Source organism: Macaca thibetana, chromosome 6 (assembly GCF_024542745.1).
Source record: "Macaca thibetana thibetana isolate TM-01 chromosome 6, ASM2454274v1, whole genome shotgun sequence".
NCBI lineage: Eukaryota > Metazoa > Chordata > Mammalia > Primates > Cercopithecidae > Macaca > Macaca thibetana.
The window spans coordinates 68,055,307-68,069,696 of record NC_065583.1 but is presented as its reverse complement, the minus strand read 5'-3'; the positions used below and the strand labels follow the sequence as shown (position 1 = coordinate 68,069,696).

The following is a 14,390-nucleotide window of genomic DNA, read 5'->3' as shown; positions in this document are numbered from 1 at the left end:
AGGAGGTGCTTTGAGGAGTTAGAACAGAAATATTGGATAGATCTCATCTTCAATTTAGCTTATAGTTCATTAAGACCAGAAAAATAGGCCGGGTGCAATGGCTTATGCCAGTAATCCCAGCACTTTGGGAGGCTGAGGTGGATGGATCACCTGAGGTCAGGAGTTCGAGACCAGCCTGACCAATACTGTGAAACCCCGTCTCTACTAAAAATACAAAAATTAGCCGGGCATAGTGGGGCGGGGGGGCGCCTGTAGTCCCAGCTACTTGGGAGGCTGAGACAGGAGAATTGCTTGAACCCAGGAGGCGGAGGTTACAGTGAGCTGAGATTGTGCCACTGCACTCCAGCCTGGGTAGCAAAGCAAGACTCTGTCTCAATGTCTCAAAAAAAAAAAAACCCAGAAAAATAAATTTACTATAGGCATAGTGACCATGCCTTGAAAGCAACTGTGCTCAGTTTGGCGACAACATGAAGTGAACTGGTTGGTTTATTAGTTTTTAGGTAGTCTTAAAAAAGTACAAATTAGTGTGATGCAAACTTTAATACATTTCCAATTCTGTATTACAGTATTGGGGAGAAAGTGGTTTGGAGCTAGATCTTTGCATCTGTCTGCCTAATGGAAATATAAATTAAGGGAATATGAAATTAAGTATTTAGTAGGCATCAAATGAATGCCTGTTTTGTTGCTGCTGTTGTTTGTTTTTAAGAGACTCCTGTGTCTGTGAGCTTTTTAAGTAGTCATTTCAGATGTTGGCTCTTCAGCTGATCTTTTAAACTGTTCTTAGATTTAGAAGTAGGGAATATTGAGGCATATGTTTATATTTGATTTAAATGTTTAGTAACATCCTTTGTAAATTAATAAATTGATTATTATTAACATTGTGTCAAATTTGATTACTTATAGCATCATTTTTCTTTCTAAGGAAGAAGCCATTGAAATGCCAAAATGCATTGGTTACTTATTTTTCGAAAGTTAGATGTTATGATGCTCTCATCTGTAATTTTATTACATTTACTTTTATATTTTGAAATTGCATATGGGGTTTACATTTTATTTAAAAAAACTCTTGTGAATTTCACTTAGCTAGCGTATTTTCCATATGTGCAGCTAGTTTTTAGTTAATTTTGCTTTGTATAAAGGATTCCTGTGTTTATCATCAAACCATAGTTTCAGTTATCATGAAATGAAAGCATAATGAGGAGATCCATTTGTTAGTTTACATAGTACAACAAATTTCTACTGTATTTAATGTTTCCATCCTCACAACAATGAGGTGAATATTTTACCAAAAATTTCATTAATCCTTTTATGATATATTAGTGTCACTGTGGTGCTGACTGTGGTAGGAATAATCAGTTAAAGCACAAGTAGAGTCCTTTACTAAAACATAAAAACTATCAAGTTGATATTATCTTTCCATTCTACCATATGTGTTCAAACGGAATTCAGTAAATTTTAAATGGTAATGGCTAAGTAGTCCCACCTGCTTGTTAGGAGTTTTTTAAAATACCTAAATGCTATATTAGGTAACCTATGTTAGGAAGGTTTCCATCTGACTTATTATTTCAGTTGTGAGCTTGTTGAGAAAGGGTATATTTTACTCAATTTTGTATTCCTGGCTTCTACCATAGTGCCTGGCATAAAGTCAGTGTTTGGTTTATATATGATAAATGACTAAGTGAATGAATAAAATAAAATTAAAGGTGAAATATAGCACAACCTTTTTGAGATGATTTTTAAGAAAATTAAAGCATCTTTGAGTTCTTAAAAATGTGAAGTTTGAAAAATTAACCAATATACAGTGTCAGAAAAGTAAAATGATTTGCTGTTGATCATATAACTAGTTGAAAGTTTATTACTAGCTGAATATTAGCCTCCTACCATTTGCTCTGGTGCTCATTTCAGCTCACTTCCTGCCTTTTGTAGTTAAAATTTTATGAAATGAACATCACAGAAGGGAAATGAATTATTGAGTCTATAATGACTGTCCTGAAGTTTCAGAAAGGTCCATGGGAAAATAACCTACTACAGAGAACGTTTCTAGAATTCAATAGTTTGAATTTATCATGGAAATAACTAAAACTTCTAGATCAGGTTAAATTTTATTTCATCTTTATAGCATCATTTTAAGCACCACCAAGTACTTGTTAAGGAGTAAATAACAACATAGAAAGCTTATAATTCATTGAAACATTCAAGAAGGAGTTTCCAGAAATTTACCTTGGTAAATTGGAAGCCTCACTTAGAACACTTATATGCTAAGACTGTATAGGTTAATCCCTAATTTGATATCATTCTTATGGTGAAGATACTGTTGACAAAATTTACATCTAATGAAAATTGAAAAATTATAAAATTTGCTTTGTAAATTATAAATTTTTCATTGTAATTAGGCTCTGTTGATTATTTCTATAGTATAATAGTGACATAAGAAATGGCAAAACATTTTATGAAATATTTTGGGTAACTTAAAATTTAAGAAATAATATCGTTTCTGACTATAATAATAGTTTTCATTTATTTAGAATCTACTCTGCAACAGATACTGCACTTTGCTCGTATTATCTTAATCGTATGAATAATCCTTTGAGGTATATATTATTATTGTGTCAGGCTCAGAGCCATTAAGTAGTTTACCTGTAGTGCCACAACTAGTAAGTGGTAGAGGTGGGATTCAAGCTCAGGTCTGTGTGCCTTTGGAGCCTGAGCTCTTAATCAGTATTACACTGCTACATTATAGGCATGTATTATGAAATCATTCAAAACACATTTGGGAACTTCCTGGTATATAACACTATACTACTCTTAGAGCTACAGAAGTCATAAAAGATATGCTCAGTCCTGGACCAGCTGAGGAAACAATACACCTACAGTAAATACCTTGAACAGTTACAAATCATCATTACCTTATAATTGAAGAGTAGAACCAGAAGTTCTGAAAAACATTTTATTAAAAATGCATCTGAAATTATTTATCAGTAATGCTGATTTATGCTTTTTTGGTCCAACCACTAAACTTGGCTCTCATAACAGGTTTTCATGGGAGTGTCTCATTACCAACTTACTGTGGAAACATTCACTGGGACATATCAGTCTGAACTATGGACCATAACTTTTTCATTATCATTTTTAGGTTCTATTGTTCAGATTGATGTTTTCCCCCTCTGTATGCTTCCCAGCATGTATTATATTAACTGGTGATGTTTCATCTACCATGAAGTCTGCTAAAGACAAACTTTAACACTTAAGGGTAAGTAAGCCTTTTTAGTGGACTTAAACTTGGATTTGCAGCACTTGAAATTTTAACTGAAAATAGTTTTATGGCCACTTTAGCCCAAATCTTTCTTTATTGAATTTTTTTGGACTTTCAGCATCTTCTCCCAAAGCATTTTGATTTTTTTCAATGTTTTGCTTGAGACATATTTTCTAAGTAGGCATACATCATATGTGAACAAGTTGACTGTATATAGTAAATAAATGATTTTTATTAATATTCAGAAAGGGAGCAAATAGATACCTAACTGTGAAGAAGAAAGATGGATCAGAAACAGCTCATGCAATGATGACCTGTAATTTGACTCATAATACAAAACATGCTGTTAGGAGCCTAATTCAAAGATTTCCTGTCACCAATAAAGAGCGTACAGAACTTCTGCCTAAAACAGAAAGAGGAAATGTGTTTGCAGTTGAAGCTGGTATGTATTTTCTGGGGAGCTTCCTCATTTACCCTATTATTTGATGACTATTCTTTTTCTATTTTAGATTTATTTTCGAAAACTAAGATGAAATAAATTTCTCCATTGGAATAGTTTGTTAGAAATGATTAAAAGTTGTAAAAATTTGAAACAAAGTGTAGTGTTAAAGCATGTAATTAAGTTGAACCAAGTTTTTTTTTTGAGTGTTATAATAATATCAATAGCTACCATTTATTGAGCATTAACTGGGTGCGAGGCGATATACTAAACCCTTTATATGGGGCCTTATAGCAAGCAACCCTTGCAAGGTAAGAATTTCCCCTATTTCACAGGTGAAGAAACTGAGGCTTAGAAGAATTAAATAGTTTGTTCAAGGACACCAAACCAGCCAGTAAACTGCAGAGTGGGTATTTGACTCCAGGGACTAGGCTTTCCTATATTATGCTGCCATGACACACTAATAAGTGAGATTTTGAATTGGGGCTTTAGCTCTGGTAAGAGATTGGACAGAGTCTTCAGTACGTTAAGTTGCTAAAAGGTAGATAAATAATGTATTTGGGTTACAAAATAAAGATGTAATTTCACCGTTTGGAAAGATCACTTCCCTAGTAAGAAAACTATTTATTGCCTATGGTGATAAAATTTACATAGTTATTACTGTCTATTGGAATAGATCAGCAGAATATAGAAAATATGTGGTCCTAGATATCAAAGAACTTGCACTTTAAACATAGACACACAAACATATTTTGAGCTACATGGATATAAGACATTTCATACCTCTTCTTTATTCCTGTCTGTTTAGTTAAATGTGGATGTTGGGCTAAAATACTCCATTAGGAAATTTGTTAACATTAGGACCCTTATATTTAACACATAATTATTCTGTTTGATCACTTAGTCTTACATGTATAACATTAAACGTACATGGGATATTTTCTTTTTCTGTAATATGTTTTCCTAATGTAGTGACAGATCTTATAAGTATGCACATTATTTCCTACTATAAAAATTTAATTTTCCATGAAATTATTGATAGAAGTTTATAACAAGCCTAAAAATCATTTGGATTATCAAGATTGTTTTATTTTTAATGGTTATTGAATGATTTACTTTTATCAGTTTTTAAACATTATGTACCAGAAATATGTCTGAGAGGTTTGCTTTCTAATTGGTACTGAAATTTGTAACATGTTCAATGAGAATAGTATGTGTAAGAGTACAATTGAGATATTGCTTGACAACTTTATATAGACTGAGTAGAGAAGAAAACATTTGAAAGGAATTATGTTAGAAATTACCTCTTTTGACATGTTTTTCTAGGTTTGGCAAAAAAAAATACTTATTTTTATTTTTAACACTTCTTTTTCAGTGTTGATCATACATTTTTTGTTCTTTTATTCATTTTCAAAGAAAACCGGGAAATGAGCAAGACAAGTGGGCGACTCAACAATGGCATACCTCAGATTCCAGTGAAAAGAGGAGAATCCGAATTTGATTCTTTTAGGCAGTCTTTACCAGTGTTTGAGAAACAGGAAGAAATTGTTAAAATAATTAAGGAAAATAAAGTAGTTTTGATTGTAGGAGAAACTGGGTCTGGAAAGACCACACAGGTTTGTTTCTTTTTTGTTGTTTATAGAAAAAAAAAAATATATATAGTCCCATATTATAATTTTATATCAAATTTACACTGCATATGTTTAAAAAAACAGAAAAAGAAACTTGTGGATATTATAGTAATGGTTATTTCAGAAATAAATTACTACTGGAATATATTTGGAGAATTTGTAGAAAGAAAATGTTTTAAATAATTTACTTATTTTTAAACTAGTGCATTAGGCCTTTATTTAAACAGAGGTGGGAAAGCGATTTGGTATCATGGAAGGAAGATGGGCTTTGGCCTTGAGTTTAGATTCCAGTTCCCTCACTTATGGAAGTTCTAGGCTCTTTTTGTAACCTCTGTGAGTCAGAGTTCTCATTTATAAAATGAGACTAATAATTGCTACCTTTCATAGTGAGGTGTAAAGATTATCTCTGTAAAGTGCCTAGCATAGTGTTTTGCATATAGGAACAAAAGTAAAAGCAGTAATAACATATTAATATGAAGTTGACTGTAGAATGGAATTAATATGATAGGTTTGACTTGGATTTTTAGAATCAAAGTAACTCCTTATGAAGTTTTACTCATAGGATAACAGATTGGAAGTAGTAAGTATGACATCATATGACTTTCTTGTGTACATTCTTGCAGCATTTCAGCTTAAAATTACTAAAATTACTTTGGTTTTAATAGAGGTTCAGATAAAATAATAAATATATTTGTAGGTTTTCTTCCTTTAGGGACATAATTTTGTTTTTGACAATTGCCTAAGATTTGATTATATTGGTTGGTTTAATAGGCTTAGTTTCTAAGGCAAGGTGGGAGGAGAAGTTGATTATAAAGTTTACCAGTTTTTTACTTGAAGGACTTAAACATTTTTACAGAATTATGTCTCTGTCCTTAAAACTTGATCCTGTAAAACTGAATAATTAAAAACATGATGAAAATTTTTTCTGAAGACAATATACAAGATCTTTCTTTAGCATGAGTTCTTTTTTTTGAGACCAAGTCTCTCTCTCTCTCACCCAGGCTGGAGTGCAGTGGTGCGATCTTAGCTCACTGCAACCTCTGCCTCCCAGATTCAAGCGATTCTCCTGGCTCAGCCTCCTGAGTAACTGGGATTACAGGCACACGCCACCACGCCTGACTCAGCATGAATGCTTTTATGATTAAGTGAAATTCCATGGAGTTACTCCAGAGAATTTGTTTAGCTGTCTTAGATTGTTATAATTTTTTTTAGGTTGAGTAGTTTTGCCATTAAGTATTAATTGTAGCAGTTCTAATTATGTAGAATAGAGATTAAGGAAGTTTCAACAAAATGTAATAAATAGGTCTTTGTTTAAATTATTTGAATGTCCTTGCTAATGATATCTATATATTGGAATTATGGATGCCTATTTTCACAATTATGTATATCATTTTACTAGGTATGAAAGGATACTTTAGAATTTAATTTGTAGTTAAATATTATACTCTGCTTTTTAAGAAGAAACTATTAATTTAATGAGTTCAAACCTGAGAAATAATTTTGTCGTATTTAAAGAGTTAATTAAAATACTAATATTTTTATTCTTTGAAATATAAAACAGAATGTAAGTGGTATTTTATCTTACCTTTAATGGTATTAGGAAGTTAAGTGCTGTTTGAATTTTTTTTCTTATTTGTGTTCATTGTGTGAAACTTGAACATTATGGAAAATATTTTATAGAGAGTAGAAGATTTTTTTTTTTTTCTCTTGAGACAGGGTCTCACTCTGTTACCCAGGCTGGAGTGCAGTGGCGTGCAGCCTCCACCTCCCGAGCTTCATCAATTCTCCTCCCTCAGCCTCCCAAGTAGCTGGGACTATAGGTGCATGCCACCATGCCTAGCTAATTTTTAAATTTTTTGTAGAGAGGAGGTTTCAACGTGTTGCCCAGGCTTATCTCAGACTCCTGGGCTCAAGCGATCCACCTGCCTTGGCCTCCCAAAGTACCAGGATTACAGGCATGAGCCACCATGCCTGGCCAGAAAATGAAAGATTTTAAATTCTCTTGCCACCCTGTATCACTGCATTACTGTCAGAATATCCAAATATGTGCTGGTGGATTTTTGTTTGTTTGTTTTTCTGTTTTTGGTGGTAGTGGTGGTGGTGGGGTTTGTATGTTTTGTTTTTGTTCTCTTTACAGCGTTGTTATATATTGGTTTTTTAACATAGGCTAAGAACATATAATTTTGCGTCTTGATTTTTTTTCACAACAGATTTGGATATGTTTCCAAGTCAGTGCCTGTAGATATGCCTCATTGTCTAAACAACTGCATAGTATTCCTGAACATTTTTGTAATGATAATAAACAATGGTGAAAAATGACACTTTACTGTTTGTTGGGTTATATAAGAGTTGTCTCATTTCATCTTCTCAGTAACTCCAAGACATGTAGGTTTTATCTTTTTACAGATGAGGAATAAAAATTAAAACTTATAGATGTTAATCTACTCTAGTTAACATAGCTAAGAAGTGATAGAGTAGGAATCTTTCTCTTATATTGTACTTACTTGTATCCTAATTTTTTTTGCTTATTTGTAGGAATGTTTCAATAGGATAAGTTTCCTAAAAGTGGAAATGCCAGATCAAGGATATGGCAGTTAAAAATTTTAACAGCTAGATTCACTAGTTATTGTTCCATAACTCTAAAAAAGAGTTAACATGTTACCGTATTGAAAGTATTGAAAGTTCTTGTTTCTCTAAAGCTTGGGCAAGAATGGATATAATTTTTTAAACCTTTATCAAGCTGATCAGCAAAAAATAATATTTTAACTTGCATTTTGTTGATTCTTAGTTATCTTTTATTTGCCTCTTATCTGTTTATCTTGTATGAGTTCCTTATTTTTATTCTTTTTGGCTTAATAATTTTGGATTTATTTTTTAGAGTGTTTATATATTATAGATGCATGCCTGTTGACCGTTAAACATCTTAAAAATAATTTCTCCCAATTTTTGGTTTACTTTTTACCTTTGTTTATGGTATCTTGTTTAGTAGTTTTACATTTTTAGTCAAATCTGTCAATATTTTTCTAGGGCTTTGGGGCATGTTAAGAGTGGATTAATGGACATTTTCTGTATTTATTTATTCATAGGTGTGGTATCACTATGTTTCCCAGGCTAGAGTGCAGTGGCTATTCACAGAGTTGATTATAGCTCACTATAGCCTTGAACTCTTGCCTCAAGGGATCCTCCTGCTTCTGCCTCCTAAGTAGCTGGAGCTATCGGTGCATACCACCACACCTGGCTCTTTCTATAAATATTTTATTCTAATACTTTTATATTGTTTAAAAAATTCATCTGAAATTTATTTTATTGTATTATATCAGGTAGGAATTTTACTTTTTCTTCATGTTATTTCCAGTTCAGATATAACTTTTATTTAACAATCTGTCCTTCCCTCCAAACTCCCCGACCCGATTTAAGATGCTATTTTTGACCAAATACTAACTTTCTATAGTACCAGGGTCTATTGCTAAAATTTTTTTTATGTATCTTTAATCTCATTATCTATTCCTGCATCAGGATTCTGCTTTTTGTTGTTTACAGTGTGAGCCTGATATTCTTCTTCATTATCTTTTACCTTTTTTAGTGGTTGCTCTAGAGTTTGCAATATACATTTGCAACTAAACCAAGTCCACTTTCAAATAACACTATACCACCTTACGGGTAGTGTGAGTACCTTAAATAAAAAAATAACCCTAATTCCTCCCTCCTGTCCCTTGTATCATTGCTGTCATTCATTTTACTTATATGTAACCATACATCAACATACATGTACACACATAAGATATATACATAATCAACTACATTGTTGCTATTATTATTTTGATCCAATTGTTAAGTGTTAGATCAGTTAAGAATACAAAAAATAAAAGTTAAAAAAAATTTAGTTTTTTACCTCTATTTATTCCTTCCTTAGTGTTCTTTCATTATGAAGATTCAAGTTTCTGGCCTATGTTATTTTTCTTTCTCTGTAAAGAACTTACAAAAAACATTTCTTGCAAGGCTGTGGTCTACTAACAACAAATTCCCTCAATTTGTATTCATCTGATAAAGTCTTCATTTCTCCTTCATTTTTGAAGGATAATTTTGCAAGGTACAGAATTCTAGGATGGTGTTTTTGTTTTTGTTTTTTCTCCTCTCACCTCTTCTCTCCGCTCTTTAAATAATGTCTGAGGAAAACTTGGTTGTAATTCTTACCTTTGCTCTTTGTAGGTAAGGGTTTTCCCCTGCTCTGGCTTCTTTTAGGATTTTTTAGAAGATATCATTGATTTTCTGTAGTTTGAAAATGATACATTTATCTTCTCTTTTAAAATATTTCTTGGTGGTACTTATGCATTTATGCTTCTGGATGCGGGGTTCCGACCTGCAGACCCTGACCCAGTGATGGATGAGAGACATATACTGGCACAGATGTTTTGCCTGTCAGTTAGGCTGAGGGTCTGGGCCACTCACCGACACCAAGGAAGGTACTGTAAAGAGCTGTAGCCGAGGCCCCATCAGCCAGCAAAGCTCACATTTATTCAGTATAGATTAAATGACAAAGGTCTTGAGTAGACACCACTAGAGGGTAATTGACATTGCCGACCTCCCGAGTAGAGAGCAAATGCACGGGGGTTGATTAAAGGTTGGTCTTAGGACCACATGAGTAAACAAGCTATTTAGATAAGCTCCTCTACATTCCTATGTATCTATGAGCTCAGTTTTTAAGAGAATTCAGCTGCCTTCAGCCACTTTATGCAAACCCCCAGACTTTCCAAGAGGGTTTGTGTTTATTTCCTATAATTTTACAATTTCTTTCACCATCCTGACCGAACTCCTACATCTGGAGGAACTAGTCAAGTTTAAAAAAAAAAAATCCTAGGGGCTGACACATGCATGAAAAGATGTTTTCTTTTACTCACAGTTAAAAAAATAAAAATAAATTATATTTTTTAACTCTAAGATTGGCAGAAATTAAAAAATTGATGATACCAAGTATCTGTATGGGTGTTGGAAGGCAGCTCTTCTGCTTTGTTGCTTTGTTGGTAGGAGTATAAATTGTTTTGAGGAGCAATTTGATAATTTTTTCATATAAATTAAAAATTTGTGTACTCTTTGACTCAGCATTTTCACTAGTAGTGATTTCACGGCTAGTACATATATCTTTCTAAAACTCTGTGGAGACAGGTGTTTACTGCAGTGTTGTTTATAATATCAAGCAACAACATCAGTAACAAACCTAAAAAACTGGAAATTACTTAAATGTTTAATCATTTGTTAAGTTATAGCATAGCCACGAGGTGGAATATGTAGCTGTTAAAATGGGCTAGGTAGATCTGGTATGTTATGTGAAAACTGCAAATTACAGACATTAAGTACAATCATCTCTTTGCATGGATGAAAAACATGCTTATATATACAAATATTCTGGGTTGTGTAAACATTTTTTTTCTTGAATGAGTTCATAAGTAACAGTAGTTACCTTTATGGAGAAGATATAAGGGCATTGGTGGTAGGGAGTAGGTAAGAATTTGATTTTTAAATCTTTCCAACCTGTTTGAATTTTATTTACAAAAAAGTATCTACAATCCTGGTTTATAGGCTATTTTTTTTTTTTTTATGCTTTTCATCATTTAAAAAATCCCAGTGGAATTTTTATTTTTATTTCATTGACTTTATGGAATAATCTGGGGAGAAGTTAACATTTTTACAGCATTGATTATCCCCATCCATGAATATGGCATATTTCTTTATATATTCAGGTCTTCTTTTATGTTTTTCCAGTAACGTTTTATAATCTTCACGTAAACCTTAAATATTCCTGGATATATTTGATTTTAGATATTTTAGCTTTAGTTTCTATTGTGAGCAAGATCTTTTCAAATCACATTTTTTAGCGATTATTACTAGTTACATGAATGTTGTTGATTTTATGATTATATTTGGACTTGTTATAGAACTTCTTGAGTTCTAACGGTTTTTCAGTTGATTCACTTAGATTTTTTGTAGTATGTGATCATGTCATCTTATAGTATTTTAAAACTTTTGTTTCAGATTCCTCAGTTCCTTTTAGATGATTGCTTTAAAAATGGTATCCCTTGCCGTATATTTTGTACTCAACCAAGACGATTGGCAGCTATTGCTGTGGCTGAAAGAGTTGCCGCAGAGAGAAGGGAAAGGATTGGTCAAACAATTGGTTATCAGATCCGATTAGAAAGCAGGTAAAAACAGTTCTCATCTATCTTCTCTTTTATCATGCTTAAAAAAGACTATGTATATTTCATTAAAAATAGAAGATGTGTTAGTTGAAAATTTAGATGATCATTTTGCTCCAAGTAAGTCTAAATCAGGATATTGAAGTCTTGTCTAAATCTAGAGAAGTTTTGAATGAAGAGTTTGAAAAAGATTTGAACCGTAGATAAAAATTCCATTTCATAGTTTCGTGATCAGTTATTTTACTTATTTGAGCCTCAGTGTCCTCATCTGTAAAATGAGTCAAAGAAAAGCATCTAGAGTACAGGTTTGATGTGAGGTTTATAGTGAACGCTCAATAACTGTTAATGAGTGAATTTATTATCAGTAGTAGTATAAATTGAGCATCTTACATCCAAAAATCTGAAATCCATGATGCTCAAAAATCTAAAACTTTTTGAGTCCCAACATGACACTCAAAGGAAATGCTCATTGGAGCATTTTGGATTTTTTATTTTCAGATTTGGGATGCTCAACTGGAGGTATTCTAAAATGTGGAAAAATCTGAAAGCTAAAACCCTTTCTGTCTCAAGCATTTTGAATAAGGGATACTCAGCCTGTAGTATTAGTAATGCCTTCTTGACAAGTAGTACTTTTTTTTTGTTCTCAGTAATGATACAAAATCTGATTCCATTTGTAACATACTTTATTTGCAAGCAAAAAGTACTTAAGATTTTGTTTGTTTTTGGAGCAGCTTAGGTTCTTTAACAAAATACATCACTTAATATAAAAGGCTATTGTCAGGCAGTCTCACATAACTGCAAAACCATATAGCTTTACTAATAAACTGTACATACCAGTACAGTATTATATTAGTAATATTTATTAAAATGTGTACTAGGCCAGCATTTAATGTGATTATGTTTTAGTTACATGAAAGACTTGCAATTGTGCACTTTATTTTGCTTTTTTTAAAAAGGGTTTCTCCAAAGACACTTCTGACATTTTGTACTAATGGGGTATTGCTTCGTACATTGATGGCAGGAGATAGTACGTTGTCGACTGTGACACATGTTATCGTGGTAAGAATATTGGTGAATTTGTCATATGTAACTAACTCAGATTGCTTAAAATTTAAATACATATGCCATTTCAGGGTAGTCTCAAAAAATTTGAATACATAATTACATTTTTGGAATAGGGTGGAAAAGAGAACCAACTTATTCTTTTGAACAGGCTATAATGATCAAGTTATTTTTTGTCTATAATTATTAGAAATATTTTGTATTACAAAAATAATAAAACCATCTGGCTTTATTGGGGGAAAATAAGCAGGTAGTTTTAAAAAATGTGCTTTTCATATATGAAAATGATGCATGTACTTAGAGTTCTCAAAAAAAAGGGGAGTTTTCTTTTATCTCTTTACGTGGTCATTTGATCCCTTCATTAATATATATTTCCCAATGATAGAGATATACTTATAAACTCCATGGTTAAGCTGCTAAATTAACTAACTGCTGATGAACTAAGTTGATGAGTTTACCTCTTTATTAAGGAATTCTAACCTTTTATCTAGTTTGTGTCAGAAAAAAATTAGATTAAGTTTTATAAGCTTGGAATAAGCAGCTTTCAGAAACTTACCCAAACCAAAGGATGCACTTCATAAGCTCTGATGCTAAAAGAAACATATTTAAATAGATTTTTTATGTATTAAAAGCACCTTAAATTGGACTTATAATTTTTTGTAGTTTTATATTCTGTGGGAAAAAAGGGCAATATAGACAGCCCTTTGTATCTGTGGATTCCATGACTATGGATTCAAACAACCGCAGGTTGAAAACATTTGAAAAAATACTGTATCTGTATTGAACATGTACAGACTTTTCTTGTCGTTATTCCCTGAAGAATGTAGTGTAACTATTTACCTAGCATTACACTGTACTAGGTAATATAAGTAGTCTAGAGATGATTTAAAGTATATGGAAGGATTTGCATAAGTTACATGCAAATACTATGCCATTTCTTTTTTATCAGGGACTTGAGCATCCATGAATTTTGGCATGGGGGAAGGCCCTGGAACCATTCACCCACAGATGCCAAGGGATAACTTTACTTTGTCATCTACATTTCATTGTTGATGTCTAATTATTTCTGAAACTCCTGTAATACAAAATTTTCATGAATGTTGATTGGCCTTGTCCACATTTAATTTGAATTAGTGTGAAACCCAGTAGTGCCATTGTTTTAAAGACTTAGTCATCAATAATGTTTTAACTGTTCCATGGTTTTATTTCTCTTTACTACAGGATGAAGTGCATGAAAGGGATCGATTTAGTGATTTTTTACTTACAAAGTTAAGAGATTTGTTGCAAAAGCACCCAACTTTGAAACTAATTCTTTCTAGTGCTGCCTTGGATGTGAATCTCTTTATAAGATATTTTGGAAGTTGTCCAGTGATATACAGTAAGTTAAATTGTCAGATTTCTTCTCTAATTTTTGTGAAAGAACACTTTTGGACATTATTTATCCTAATAGAAACTGGGGAATGTTCTGAAGTAGAGGCCATCTATTACTCTTCCCCCGAGATAGGCTTAATAGTACTTCTTTCTGATTTCAACTTCTCCTTTTCTATCAACAGCTCTTTGGTATTGTGTAGTGAGCCTAATTCTCTTACCTTAAAAGGAAATACGCTTTATTTTCACTTTGTGTTCTGTCTTAAATTGTCCTATAACTATTTCCCTTTATTGGTAGATATCTTTAAAAAGTAGTCTATACTCCCATGTTTTACTTCACATTCACTTCTGAAAATGCTAAAACAACGTTTGCCCTTGTCCTTTATTAAAAACTGATTTTGCCACCAGTCTTTAAAAAAATGATAAATTCCTCTTCGAAAAATACA

At 32.4% G+C, this 14,390-nt stretch overlaps 2 protein-coding genes across 3 annotated transcripts in view; one reads left to right on the top strand and one right to left on the bottom strand.

Annotated features, from left to right (window-relative positions):
* REEP5 (receptor accessory protein 5) overlaps positions 1-14,390 on the bottom strand; it is an 806,416-nt gene that overhangs the window by 647,826 nt on the left and 144,200 nt on the right. The gene's annotated exons all lie outside the window — the stretch shown is intronic.
* Positions 1-14,390, top strand: part of YTHDC2 (YTH N6-methyladenosine RNA binding protein C2) — an 86,826-nt gene that overhangs the window by 7,803 nt on the left and 64,633 nt on the right. The window contains exons 3-7 of one of the 2 annotated variants that reach the window (XM_050793033.1): positions 3,499-3,695; positions 5,109-5,308; positions 11,354-11,520; positions 12,471-12,573; positions 13,798-13,954. In XM_050793033.1, the coding sequence (XP_050648990.1) occupies positions 3,499-3,695; positions 5,109-5,308; positions 11,354-11,520; positions 12,471-12,573; positions 13,798-13,954 (824 nt within the window). The remainder of the gene's footprint in view (positions 1-3,498; positions 3,696-5,108; positions 5,309-11,353; positions 11,521-12,470; positions 12,574-13,797; positions 13,955-14,390) is intronic. The other variant, XM_050793034.1, reaches the window with a different exon arrangement.